The sequence below is a fragment of the Panthera leo genome, chromosome A1, assembly GCF_018350215.1.
Source record: "Panthera leo isolate Ple1 chromosome A1, P.leo_Ple1_pat1.1, whole genome shotgun sequence".
Taxonomy (NCBI): Eukaryota; Metazoa; Chordata; class Mammalia; order Carnivora; family Felidae; genus Panthera; species Panthera leo.
In genome coordinates this window covers 231,654,398-231,667,976 of record NC_056679.1, presented here as the reverse complement: position 1 = coordinate 231,667,976, position 13,579 = coordinate 231,654,398, and the positions used below count along the sequence as shown (strand labels likewise).

General features: G+C 46.9%; 1 protein-coding gene across 5 annotated transcripts in view; it reads right to left on the bottom strand.

Annotated features, from left to right (window-relative positions):
* The window catches only part of SEMA5A (semaphorin 5A), a 474,080-nt gene that overhangs the window by 234,478 nt on the left and 226,023 nt on the right, over positions 1-13,579 (bottom strand). For all 5 annotated transcript variants that reach the window (XM_042953245.1, XM_042953272.1, XM_042953279.1 and 2 more), the window contains one exon: positions 10,299-10,344. In XM_042953245.1, the coding sequence (XP_042809179.1) occupies positions 10,299-10,344 (46 nt within the window). The remainder of the gene's footprint in view (positions 1-10,298; positions 10,345-13,579) is intronic.

Sequence of the window (13,579 nt, the reverse complement as noted above, 5' to 3'; positions counted from 1 at the left end):
AAATCCTTTACTTATCTCTGAAACAAAGGGTTCTTCTGGGATGGTGGCTTATCTATTTGTGTCAGCATCTGGGGAGAGGCGCACAAATAAGGAAAATGAAAGCAGGGCAGAGAATCTAAGCATGACCATCATTCAGCAGTCCTGTCAGGTGCTGGGGCCACTTCTGAAATAGAGGTAGAAATGCATTTTAGATAAATGAAAAGGACCCCTCCGTTTATCTAGCAGCCTACGATTGTCAGGCAGTATTTGCTGTTGGCTCACAGAAACTTCCTGACTTCATTTCGAGAAACTAAAGGATGCATACTCCTAAGAAAAATATTCATGCATCTTCAATTTCGTTTTTGAGGCTGCAAGTGGAGCAGAAATTCAGAAACGCATAGGGAAAGTCGTTAAGGACAAAGCCATGCACGATACAACAGAATGCATTCAACAATCAAGCAGACATACAAACATTTCACTTCGGTGGCAGGGGCAGGTCTTGGCAGGCCAGGTCTAGAGCATCAAGACAAGCCCAAGTAAAATACGCAAACACGCTGAGTGGCACACACACCGTAGTGGGCGCTCTCGGGGCCTCACCCGGCTCTCCTTGCACGACAGCGCACCTGTCACTGGCTGCCGTCAGCTTTGGCTGGTACTGGCTCGCGGATGCCCCCCTCTCTGCAAACCGCTCTTGGCTGATGAGCGCAACCTCGTTAGAAGACCCATGTGACCGGGGAGCCTGGGTGGCTCAGTCTGTTGAGATTCCGACTTCAGCTCAGGCCGTGATCTCACGGTTCATGAGTTCGAGCCCTACATCGGGCTCTCCGCTGACAGCTCAGAGCCTGCTTCAGATCCTCTGCTCCCTCCCTCTCTGCCTGCTCATGTGCTCGCGCGCGCTCTCTCGCCCTCTCAAAAATACATAAACATTTACAAAGATTTTTTTGAAAAAAAGACGACTGTGTGACCACCTTCCCCCAGATGCAAAAATCGGTAGCTAATGATGGAAGGACAAGGGGGGAACTGAGTATAAATCATCCCCCTTGCCTCAAAGGGGACCAACTGAGATCCTATCTAGTCTCCAGAATTCCCTTGGGATCAAGTTGACACTAGACTCCAGCTGAGAGCAAATTCCTGCCTAATTCTGTTCTCTGCTATCTTCCTCACTCCCCACCTGCCGAGAACACACCCTCCATACAGCACAAGCCTATGAATCCCCATCTCCGACTTCCAGGAAACCCAGTCTAACGTCCAGATATAAGTTCTAATGGTAAATTAACAGTTACACTCCCTGTCTGCCAGCTGTCTATACGCAGTATAGTAAGCAGTAGCAATGAGCACAGTGAGGCAGCCTGTCGGCTGGGGATTAAGAGACTGCCCTCTGGACCCAGACCCAGATCCAAATCTCAGCTCGGCTACGTACCAGCTGGGCGGTGTTGGTTAAATCGCAGAAACTCTCCAAACACCAACGCCTCCTCCATAAAATATTAAAAACATTACATAACTTCGGGGTGCCCGGGCGGCTCAGTTGGTGAAGCGTCTGACTCTTGATTTCAGCTCAGGTCACGATCTCACAGCCGTGAGACCGGCCCTGCTTCCGGCTCCGTGCCGGGTGTGGAGCCCTGCTTAAGATTCTCTCTCTCCCTTTCTCTCTGACCCTCTCCCACTCTCTCGCTCTTTCTCAAGAAAAAAAAAGGAAAAGAAAAAATCATGTAACTTCAACCTTAGTGACGTTGAGAGGCTCCCGTTGAGACAATGCGTGCGGAGGGCTGAGCACAGAGTGAGAGTGAGGGCCTGCTTTTGCCACAATGACAGAAGAGAAAGCAAGTCGAAGGATGGTGCACGTTAGGATTTTCATGCTGAATGGGCCTGCAGGGACCGTCCGGTCCACTCCTCCTCCAGCTCTCCTCTCCACAAGGCACCATGGAGAAGCTGAGGTCTGAGGAAGTTATGTGGTTTATTCAAAGTACCCTTGCTTTGTTTTCTACAGAGACGTTAGAAGCGTGAACAAATCTGTGTGCGTGAGAGAGAAAATGAGAATGACGTGGGTTGGGGGGGGTGGTGGATGGAGAACAGGGAACAGTAGGGGCACCCCCAGCGGCTAGGCCCGTGTTTCCCAGCACCCTCTGGGTGAAAATGCCAACACCTGCCAAGGTCTTAACGCCCCAGTTCTCTGCCTCTTCCTGGGCATGCGAACCACGCGTTCTGCCCCCTTGCAGTTGACTGAGGCCAGGTGACCTGGTGACGGCCGCTGGCATCTGGGCAGAGGGGAGGTGTGCCACTTCTGGGCATGGCCCATAGGATCTCCTTTGCGGGATTTTCCATTCTCCGTTCCACGCCGCCCCTGGAAATGTGGGTCGGAGATGGGGGCACATAAGGCAGAAATCCTGGGTTCAGGGCTCCCGCCGCCCCTACGGTGCACTGTAGTGCAAGTAATGAGGCTCCGTGTGCGTGTCCAGCCCCTAAGGACACGGGGCTGTTTGTCGACAGCAGTCAGCTCACCTTCACCAATACTCTGAAACTAGAACGCCTAAATCATCCTTATGAAATATGCATAAACGACTATAAATCCTCCGGGAAGTTATGAGAAAGGGAAAGTAAACGGGTAGATAAAACAGCACTCGACAGGGAGCGTTCACCAAGAGGGTGGCTGTGGGAGTTCAGAATTTAAGGACAAAGGTGACCAAATTCTTCGGTTTCCGACCGGGAAGACCTAGACTAGCAGACCGACTTAGGTCGAGGTCTGCTGGGACCATGAGACATTGCACGTGGACTCAAATTAGAACACATCCACCAGATACTGTCTGAAAAACTCGAAACACAAAACAGAAACAAAAATTTTCACTGCCTCATATTGCGTTCACTCATTCATTCAGGAAATGACACATCGAAAACTTCGTATGTACGAGGTGACAGAACAAACCCTTTCTAAAAGGGTCACTTAATAAATATTTTAGGCTTTTCAGGCAGGGCAGTCTCTGTGACAACCGGTCAACCCTGCTATGCAGCAGAAATAGACCGCATCTAAGAGACACTGGTGTGTGCGTGTTCCAATAAACTCTGTGAAGTAGAATCCCGGGTTGGCGGTATGCACGTGAACGGGCGTGGCCATGTTCCAAGGAAACTTTAACTATGAGCCACAAGGGCTGGTTTGCACACCCCTGAAAGGTTTTAGTAACGCTGATCTCTATGAGTCCTTCCACTTCTACAGTAGGATGATTTTAGGAACATGTTTGATAAAGAAAGGAAAACTAAAGTTTAGAAACCTGATTTCTGACGACTGCAGTAGGGACTGGTTTCTAACTGTCCAATATAAATATAAAATTTGATTGAAAAAAATCAGTCAATATGAATATCTCCTTTGAATAGTTATTCTAAATTATTAAGTAATACGTCATTCTTACACAGAATCCAAAACAGGCTCCAGGCTCTGACCCGTCAGCACGGAGCCCGACGTGGGGCTTGAACCCACAAAGTGTGAGATGATGACCTGAGCTGAAGTCAGATGCTTAACCAACTGAGCCACCCAGGAGCCCCAGTTGACTGAATTTATTTTTAAATTTAATCGCGTATTGACAAAAGGAAACAATTTAAACTCCAGAATTCCAGCAGCTTCTCTTAGAAATGGCCAAGTTTTCATACATGTGTTTGGTTCAGTATATGAAGAACTCTAAAGAGAAAACTTCCTTCAGCACATCAGAGATCTTACAGATTCAATCAAGTGATCTTAACATCACAGACTAGAAAAGCAGCTTCTTCAAAGTATATGGGAGTGAGACAGCAGTTACCCAACACAGGGTTTCAACCGTGGTGCCATTAGAACTCAGAGCCACCGTGGTCTTTGTGGAGTGGGGACAACCGACCCTACGCATTATGGGATGTTGAGCAGAATTCCTGGTTTCCACCCCACAGATGTGTCTCACCGTTCCCATCAGAGGTGAAAGCCAGAGGTTCTCAGCAGGTTCAGCAGCCCCCAGTTGAGAAACACTGGTTAAGATAATGTCAGGTTGAAAGTCAGTTCCCCAAACTTAAAGATCCAGGAAACAAAGTTAACATCTATGCTAACTTCCAACAGAAATCTCTACCGATATTGACCAGGTAGTCACACACTTAATGGTTTTTAACTGACAACTCATGGAGAGGCAGGTGGCAAATTGGAGCACAGATTTCGATTTTTCTGCTTATTCCAGCAGTTGTGAGTGAAAAACGGGCTGTGAATTCCTTTCCCTCGGTAACAAAACAATATGAAAATGGATTTGGAGCAATTCCCTCAAAGAATATTAGAAAGATGGGGAGCCTAAATGAGCTGCAGTCCCTTGTGCTCTTGGGATGCTGTTCAAGGAGCGTCTACCTCGGGCCATCCCAGGCATCACCCCAGAGGGGCAAATGTTGTCAATTAGTCTTGAGGCCAGCTGCGTTTCTGAATTTCTCAAAAACCTTCTTTGTTCTTAAAAAATAACTGCGGTGATCAAAGCAAGAAGGAAGGTGATCTGAAGAGTTGAATCTGGCTATCGTGACGAGACGTGCGAAACACTCACAACGGTGAGCAGCCACGTCTTCGATCGCCAAGCCTGACTGGCTTTCAAGATGTCATGGCTAAATTGCAGCACTCAGTGGCCACAGGGAAACTGATCACAGCCTCTGAGTGGAAAGATGCTTTCTAAATGATATCACATCGACGTCTGGTTCTCTCGACATTGATGAAAACCAGGTTTTCTTTCCTTAAATTAAAAGCAACTCTCGGTCTTGCACTTTAATACAGAAGGTATGCCTGTTTGAAAACGGTAACAAATATTCTGAGTACAGGCATTTTACCTCGTGGTACACCTATATGTGCATATTTCTGTGGTGATGCCAAGGCATTTTCCTCAAGCAGATAATGTTCATCCAGGGTAACAGAGAAAATGTGTCCGACCCAATCCTGGATCAAACCTTTACTGCTTTAGAAACCCCACCAGTGATGTCTCGCCCTAACTAGAGAGGCAAAGGGAAAGACTGCTTTGAATCCGGGTTCTGTCCAGCCTCCAGACTGCTTTCAGCATCTGGCTTATCAGGCAATCTGACCTGGCTGTGAGTTTTCCCATTCTGAGGCCACCCAACCGAACTCCATTTTCCTCACCAGCGGATCTCGGCACAGTTTCACGAGCCGAGTCACAAGGCATGGCCACGTCCGGATGGACGGTGTGCTGACTCCTGTGTGTAATGCCAGCAGCCTGTGTCTGGTCCTCCCTTCGCTGCTCAGGGGGAAACAAGACCTGCCTCCACTTCTCCTCTCACCAAACACCATAAATGGGGATCACCAGTCTGGGGACCATCTTGATCTGAGGAAGCGGGGACGGGGAGGGTGCACGGAGAGGTGTTCACTGTGCCCCTGTTATGGCCGGGGGCTGGGCTGGCTCCTGTCTGTACAGCAGGACGTTGAATTCAGGGATCATTCGTGGGAGACGGTCTCTAGAATTCTGTAACAACCAGCCAACAGAAGGAGAAAAAGGAATATCATCCAGCATCTTCTGTCGTGTTACTGATCCTAAAACACGATCGAGGCAAGGAGACGAATTCGGGGCAGAGGAAGAGTACAGAGCATTACTGAGCAGACAGGTGGCTGGCGGGTCAGAAAGGAGTGGATCGGAGTCGGCAGTCACCTGTATTGTCCTAGAAGTATGCTTTGGGGTGAGAGGGCACACACGTGTGTTTCTGGATGCCTCCTTCCGCAAGCGCCTCTCATGGCTCTAGTTTCTGGGTTGTGTTCCTTTCCTTCTCTTGAATTGAGGGATGAAAATATGAAGCTTACCTCCACCCCCTAATGCAGAGTTCAAAAAAGTTAAAGAGTGAACATATTACTCGAGACCAAGGCATTAAAACAGACATTTGTCTCGCATCTGCGGGTAATCTAATCTGATGACCCAACACCAAGGAGACAGAAATAGAACGTTCCTCATGACACACAGAGTGAATTTGCATGTGAATCAATGGGTGCTCGTCAGAAACCGAGGCTGTGAGGCTACGAAATGAATCAGAGGGTCACCTGCCCAAAGTGGCTCAGGATGAGTCACAAAGACAGTGTGTCTACCGGGGGGACTCAGGACCGGCAATCTTTTTCTAGATTAAGAAGAGCATGGGGCGAAAGTGTTTACCAGAGAGGACGGCAAAACTAAATGTTTGCTCAATGCTAGGAAAGAACCTCCAGGTGACAGGTTAGAAAGCTATAAGCAGCGTGACACTGACAGACAAGGTGGAGGCACCCCACGGCGATGGAGAGAGACAGGATCAACGCAGGCAGCCACCAGAGGTGGACCCTGCCGTCATGCAGAGAGGGGCAAGATCAAATGAAGCCTTGTCCGGTGTGAAACAAGGACTCTCGATGATTCTCAATACCGATGATCTCCACTCTGTGGCAAACTGTTTTCCCCCTCGCCTCAGCTTCCCCACCTTCCATGTTGAAACAATCACTTGTTATCTTTAGTGAGAGACGGAAGGAGGCAATTATTAGCCTGAAATGTTCAAATTAATCCAGCTGATCCTAGTAGAAACTAATATTTCTACGACACAACTGAAGGCTTCCGAGTCATAAATGCCTCTGTACGCATTCTCTACAACTGGAACATCCAACGGGGTAGCACTTGCCCTGGTGCTGTCTTGAACTGGTGCTCTCTATGTAAAACATGCATGAGATTTTACGGATTTAATCTTAAAAATGTAATATCTCACTGATTTCTTGAAATGAGTACGTATTGAAATAATATTTTTGATATGAGTCAAGACAAACGTATTATTAAAAATGATTCCCATTTCTTTGTACTTGTTTCAAAATGACTGAGAACCAGTTTCAACAAACTACCCGTGAGGCTCACATTATGTTTCTACTGGACGGTGCTGATTACACCACCAATATAGCCCTTTCTTTAGCTGTACACCTCTCTTTTTGGTCACCCTGGGAAATAGTCATTTAAATTACAAGAAATTAGTCATAGAAATCAAGAAGACAACTTTACTGAAGACATGTAAGAAAGAACAGTCTGCCAGCTTCATCACTCTCCATACAGAGTACACAGGAGGCTACCGAGCAGCACAACCACCGCAAAATGTGCATCTTGCACTGTTTTGCACCAACGGCAGAGTGATGTCTGACAGCTGGCACCAGGGCTGTGTCATCAAAGCCACCATTCAGAAAGTCACTGACTTCTTGCCGGGTCCCATGTCAGTAAACGTGCGCTCTCTCACCAAGGGGTCATGCTGATGGGTTTTCAACCAACAACCTCAACTTGAGTTCCACCAGAAGGCCGTCGCGATGACAGGAAACCATGATGGGAAAAGCAACTTGGTTCCCTCGCCCCCACAGCAACGTCATACACAGCGTCAATGGCAAATGCATCTGTTTATTCTAAAACGGCTAAATTTGCAAGGAAAACACACTGGGCTCTGGTAAACCCTTCACCGAAATTCCTGGGTTTGCCCATTAATTATTTTATCACATTTGCTTTATCACTCTTTCTGCATGCGTGTATTGTAATTTTTAAATGATTTCAGAAGTTAGAAAAATGATACCCTTTACTCCTCCTTATCTCAGGTTTGTCCAGAGAACAAGGTCATTCTCCTACATGATCACATTACAGTTATCAAAATCAGAAAATTACTATCAATACATTTCTGCTGTCTATTCTGAAGACGTTATAATGTTGCCAGTTGTCCCAATGGTGCCCTTTATAGAAGCAAGAAAAAACATTTTCTTCTCTTCCAAGATAGAAGTTGGATTGAGTGTTTCATTTGACTGCCATGCCATTTTTCCTCCTTGATGATGGACTAGCCCTTCATTCTTTACGTGCCCTTCATGACCTGGTGATTTTTGAAGAGTAGAGGCCAGTTTTTATAGAATGCCCCTCAGTTTTGGTTTGTGTTCTGGTTCCTCCTGATAAAACTGGTTGGAATAACAAGCATACCTTGCTGTGTCCTTCTCCATGCACTGAATCAGGACACGTTGACTAAGTTCTTTGTCCCATTACTTGGTTATGGTGAGAATGGCTGGGTTTCTTCACCATCAAGTCATAATTTTCCTCTTGTAATTAACAAATAGCACATAGGTAACTACTTGGAGACTTTACAAATATCTTGGCCATCATCAAAGTCTCAGCCATAAATTTTAACAGCCGTTGATCATTTTTGCCTGAATCAATTTTTAGTGTGATGGTAACCAAATGATGTCTTAATTAAATCATGCCTTCAATATCTGGCAGTTGGTATTTGACAGTAAGGAAGAATGGCCCCTCCTTCTGCCTCATTTGCTTATTCATTCATTTCTTTTCTGATGTTGGTATATTCTCGTTGATTCTTATTCACCGTGTTATAATCTGACCATCATTATTTAACAATCCATTGTCCCAGATTTCTTCAGTGAGCCCAACGTTCAGTTGGCACCTAGGTCCTTTGGACCTGCCCTCATCATTCTCTGAATATGTCCTGAATTCTGGAAACAACAAGACCTTCTAGGCTTCTCTGAGACTTTTGCCGCCCAGACCCTGGAACCGGCTACTTCTCCAAGAAACTAGTTCATTTTAGTGTGTGGTTAAAATTAGAAACCAAGAACTGTATATTAAATGTGCTCATTGCTACTACGATGGCACTCCTTCCAGAACCTTCCAGCCAACAAAACTAGGAAATAAGGAAATGAGAGAGCACGTACATGTAAACAAATATGTGCACACACATCTACACGCACCACTTTTTCCCACACACACATACACAATGCGGCAGACCGTCTATTACACCATGAGAGTCAAAATGGCATAATATATAGTTCCCACCTATTGAAAGATCTATATTTTTATAAAAGATTCTTCAAAATCAGAGTTTTAAAATGGTATTTTAGTTACACTGCTGATCATTCTGATTTCTTCTTAATACATTCACGATTTTCCCAACAAATCAACTCATACAAGGACTTATACACTAAAGAAAACCAAAACAAAACAAAGACGTATATGCTAAACTACAGTGGTAAGATCACTCATTGTCTGGTGTGATGAAATGATTACAATACTAAGTCATTATTTAGCATCATCACTTTTAAAAACAAACACAATTAACATTTGTTGACAAATTGCTATGGCTTCTTCCTTCTGCACATTTTACTCTATTTAATTTTGGCAGTGACAGCGTGGGGAGATAGTGCCTTGTGGCCGTTTCACAGATGAGGAAACCCACAGCTGCTGGGAGGAAGGGAGCTATATCACAAACCCAGGTCTATCGTCTTCAAAGCCCTTGCGTTTTTACCAAAATTAGCTTTGCTTGTGGGATTGGCTTATTTTGAAGCCCTGGTGAATGAAAGATAGGTCGAATATTAAACCCTAGCTGGGGTGCCTGGCTGGCTAGGTCAGTAGAGCATGCAGCTTCCGATGTTGGGGTTGTGAGTTTGAGCCCCACATTGGGCGCAGAGCTTACTTAAAAAAAAAACACCCTAGCTCCAAAGTTTCCTGGATGTTCACAAATCTCAGCATTACATGCAGAAGAAATTAACACAAACTCCTCTCCAACTACTTCTTAGGGCTCTAGTACAGGAGGGTGACATTACATTGAAGACCTTTTCCCAAGTTACACACGGCCCAGGAGTAGTTCTAGCATGTTCCATGGGGAGTTCCAGATAGTCGGTGAGAGAGATAGCCATGTCCTAACTCTCCCCTTGTCCAAGGAGACCATGGTTACCAGACCCTTCTAAAAGCCTGGAGGGCAACAGTGGGCCTTCGTGATTCACATCTGCCTCTAAAATAAACACTCTACTCAGGCAGAAGGATCTGTGTCCTTCTTCAAACTGTAAAAACAGAAGTACGTAAAGTGCATTTGTATCTATGGCCACTTACTCTTTTCTATACGTGGTTTTTTACCCCTATACTCATATTTATTTAATTATTAAAGGTAAAGAGGAAACAAAGATGTTTTCCTAAGGGAACTGACTTTTCCAAAACTATGATGGCTGAATGCAGCAAAATAAATAATCAATGGCCATTCTAACTGCAGGTGGGGGCGGAGTGGGTAAGGGCTCTCCCAGACATTGAGGGGATGTCCTCTGAATTATCTATCATGTGGTGAAGACTAAATCAGGACGATGCCCATGATAGGAAGGGAGGATGCACAGTAGGAAAAAAGGGCCAATCGGGAATTAAGGCAGGTGACGACTCATATCAGATAGGGTCCGCCAGCCTGACTCGCTGAGGAAGCGAATCTCTGCTCTGGCGTGATTAATACCTTTACACACATCTGTCTTCATTCTCTCAAACGGTAAGCTCATCGGGATGGAAAATGAAAGCTTGAGAAAGATAAATCGCACCTACCTGGATCAGAGACAAATCCTCAAGCTGTAACCTGAAGAGGTAGTTTCTACAAAACACAAAAGGAGAGGAGTTTTAATTTTAATAGATTCAAAAGATTACAGTTCATCAAAATTATGAGAACAAGGCAAAACAAAGCCATGATTTGGGGCTTTCCAAGAATGCGTGTAGCACAGTTGTCCTCACACCTCAGAATTCAGAGAGGCATTCAGTATGTCAGCACATTTGAGATTGGCACATTTGAGATTGGCAAGAGGGTTAAGAAATAAGGTGCATGCGTGTGTGTGTGTGTGTGTGTGTGTGTGTGTGACTACAGTGAATCTCAGTTATCAATGGACTCTCTTGATCCATGTGGAATGGACCAAAGGACACAGGCAGTCGATTCTGAAATGGAGTTTAAGTAAGAGAATACAAACCCATTCTATGAGTCTTCATTCTTATGGATCACCTACATTCACCATGATTTATAGTTACAACACATCCTGCTTTGGAATTCAACCACAGTCTGAGTATTACAGTGTTCTGTCTTGCTGGATGCATTTGGTGTGTACAAGTTTAGAAGCATCAACTCGTCGGCCCACAATCAAGGGTGTGAAAGAGTCCCCTCTGGCTGCCCAAGAGTGAGGCAAGAAATCAGAGAAAAGGAAAGGATCTGTCTTGACAATGAAGGGGAAGAACGATGAAATATGCAGTGGCGATCAGCACAGCGGGGGAGGGGGGGGGTGCAGAACACAAACATCAGCCACATTAGGCTTTGGACTCTACTGCTGTAGGTTTAGAAACAAATTGGCCTCCTCCTGCGAGTTGCTTTGGCCTCTGACTCAAATCATGAATGCCCCCTTAATGAGGAGCTGGTGCAGGGAGAGCCACGCTCCAGGGACTATGGAGGAGAAAGTTAGCCCAGGTGTAAACAGTAATGGCAGGAGACCTGGCACCCAACAGACAGACCCTACGAAGGCACGAGTGCGGGACGGGTCTCTAAGAAGCTATTGTCTTGGGGAGCCTGAGTGGCTCGGTCCGTTGAGCCTCTGACTTGATTTCAGCTCAGGTCATGATCCCAGGGTCCTGGGATGGAGCCCCATGTCCGGCTCGATGCTGAGCATGGCGCCTGCTTAAGATCTCCCTCTCTCTCCCTCTTCCCCTCTCCCCTGCTCTCACTCTCTCATATAATTTTAAAAAGAAGCTATCATTTTACATAATGGGCTGGCCCGACCAAGGTTATTTCCATGGAACTAAGCGATTAACAAGTTTCTCAACACCAGCAAGAAACTCAAGTAGATTATTTTCACTATTTGGAGAGATGGGTAGATGTCTGAACTGGACACATGCTGTCCTAGTGGAAGTGGTAAGTGACGGCCAAGTCAGGACAATGGGCATGACCTCGAGAGGACCAAGAAGCATCCCTACTGAGCGGCCAGACATGGGAAGACAAAGCCAATAGAGAGGCTGAGGGCTAGTAGCCTGTGCGCGCACACCGTTTGGAACAAGCAAAAGGATGAGCTCACTGGTAGAGCTGTCTCCGGCGTCCCCGGCATCGCCCCTTGGTCACTCTGCCGTCTTAGAGTCTGCCCCCCACCGCGAGCCACCGCCATCTTGCACGGCGTGGAAGTTGCCTCCTCCAAACCACTTAAGTGGCCTCTTCACCACACCCTTTCCAACGTCCAATTTAACCTATGAAATAATGCCAGAGAAGCTCCCAGAAAACACTGCGTGGCCCAGGCCACCTCCGCCACAAGGCCATTTGGGGAACACTTGCCCTCTCTTTTATGGCAGATGGATCAGAGCCCTCCGCGCAGACCCAGATTAAGGATGACTTTGACAAGGCAGTGCGACAGCAGGTCTATTTTTATTTAGTCGGGCAGCATGCGGAGGCCAGGTTTCCACCAGAAACATCTCCCTGCAGGGGGAGGAACGGGAGCCCAGCGCGCGCGGAAGAGGGTAGTTGAGCTGCCGAGGAAACACCACTGGAGGCTGCTGGCATTTGAAGATTTGCCAGCCTTCACCCGATGTGCCACAGAGGCCGGCGTGACTCCTCCCAGGGAAGTTAGCAATCTAGACACACGCACAGGTCAGTTTTCCAGATGAGAGGCTTACAGGTGGCACCACCGGCAATTACTGGCCACTCATCGCCTTCATGAGCACGATGGCTCCCTACCCTCACCCCCGCCTCCTAATTGGCTTCCTGCCTGCAGGATGCTGCCGGCCATCACCGCGCAGTGACCACGGGAGCCAGAAGGATACTTGTGCGAAAGCCAAAGCTGTGCCAGGACACAACCTTGTGAGGGAAGCTTAAGCACCCCATGCCTGGGTGCTCTCATCTGTAAAATGGGGCCCATACTCCTACCTCCGCCCTGCGGCTGTGGCGAGGGTTACCTCCAAGGAAAGCACTGATGGCTCCTGATTCCTTGCAAGCAGTCGATCAATCGTGGCCACACGCAGACAGTTTATGGAAAATACTGAAATTTCCAGCCACATTGCAATTCTCAGCAGATTCCCCATTGCACGGGAAAGGAACGAGAGCCGCTCTCCAGCCATTTCCAGTTTCCGGCGGAAGCCGGCCTGACTGTGTGTTCAGGTGCGTGGGGGCATTGTCTGCAGGGACAGTACAGCGCTATTGGGCTTTCAGATTTATAGCCTCGTGGTTCTGGGACCCAGTCACCACATTCTTCCACTCACTACCTCTTTTAAGAAAGACTTTTTCTGTAAATATTTCCAGTAAAAGAAATTGTTCATATTTTTAGTCAATTAATTACCTAAGGGGTCTGATGAGGTTGAAAGGCCACCTCTCTCTCAAGCCTCTCATACACCCACCCCCATCTCTCTCTATCTCTCTCTCTCACACACACCCACACACACACACACACACCCACATCTAAATCTGGGAACTTTCTAGAAAGGCACTTCTCATACACAAAGAGCTGGAAGTGCCTTCACAACACTGAGGAAAGAAGATGGTGGTGTCCACCATGCTCCATAGAGCTCCGGGCAGGACAACTGGAGAGAAAAGTTCAAAGTCCTCCATTTTGGGTCGGAGGACATACAGAGAATATTCTCGGAAACCCCTCAGTGCCCTTTTCAGGTGCCGTCCACGAGGGAAGGGTTATAGCATGAATGTTTGGATCTCCCCCAGATTCTTATGTTGAAACCCTAACCCCCAAAGGGGATGGTGTTAGGAGGCAAAGCTTTGGGGAGGTGATTAGGTCATGAGGGTGGCCGCCCTCGTACAAGAAGCTCCAGAAATGCTTCACCTCTTCGACCATGTGAGGACACAGGGAGACAGTGGC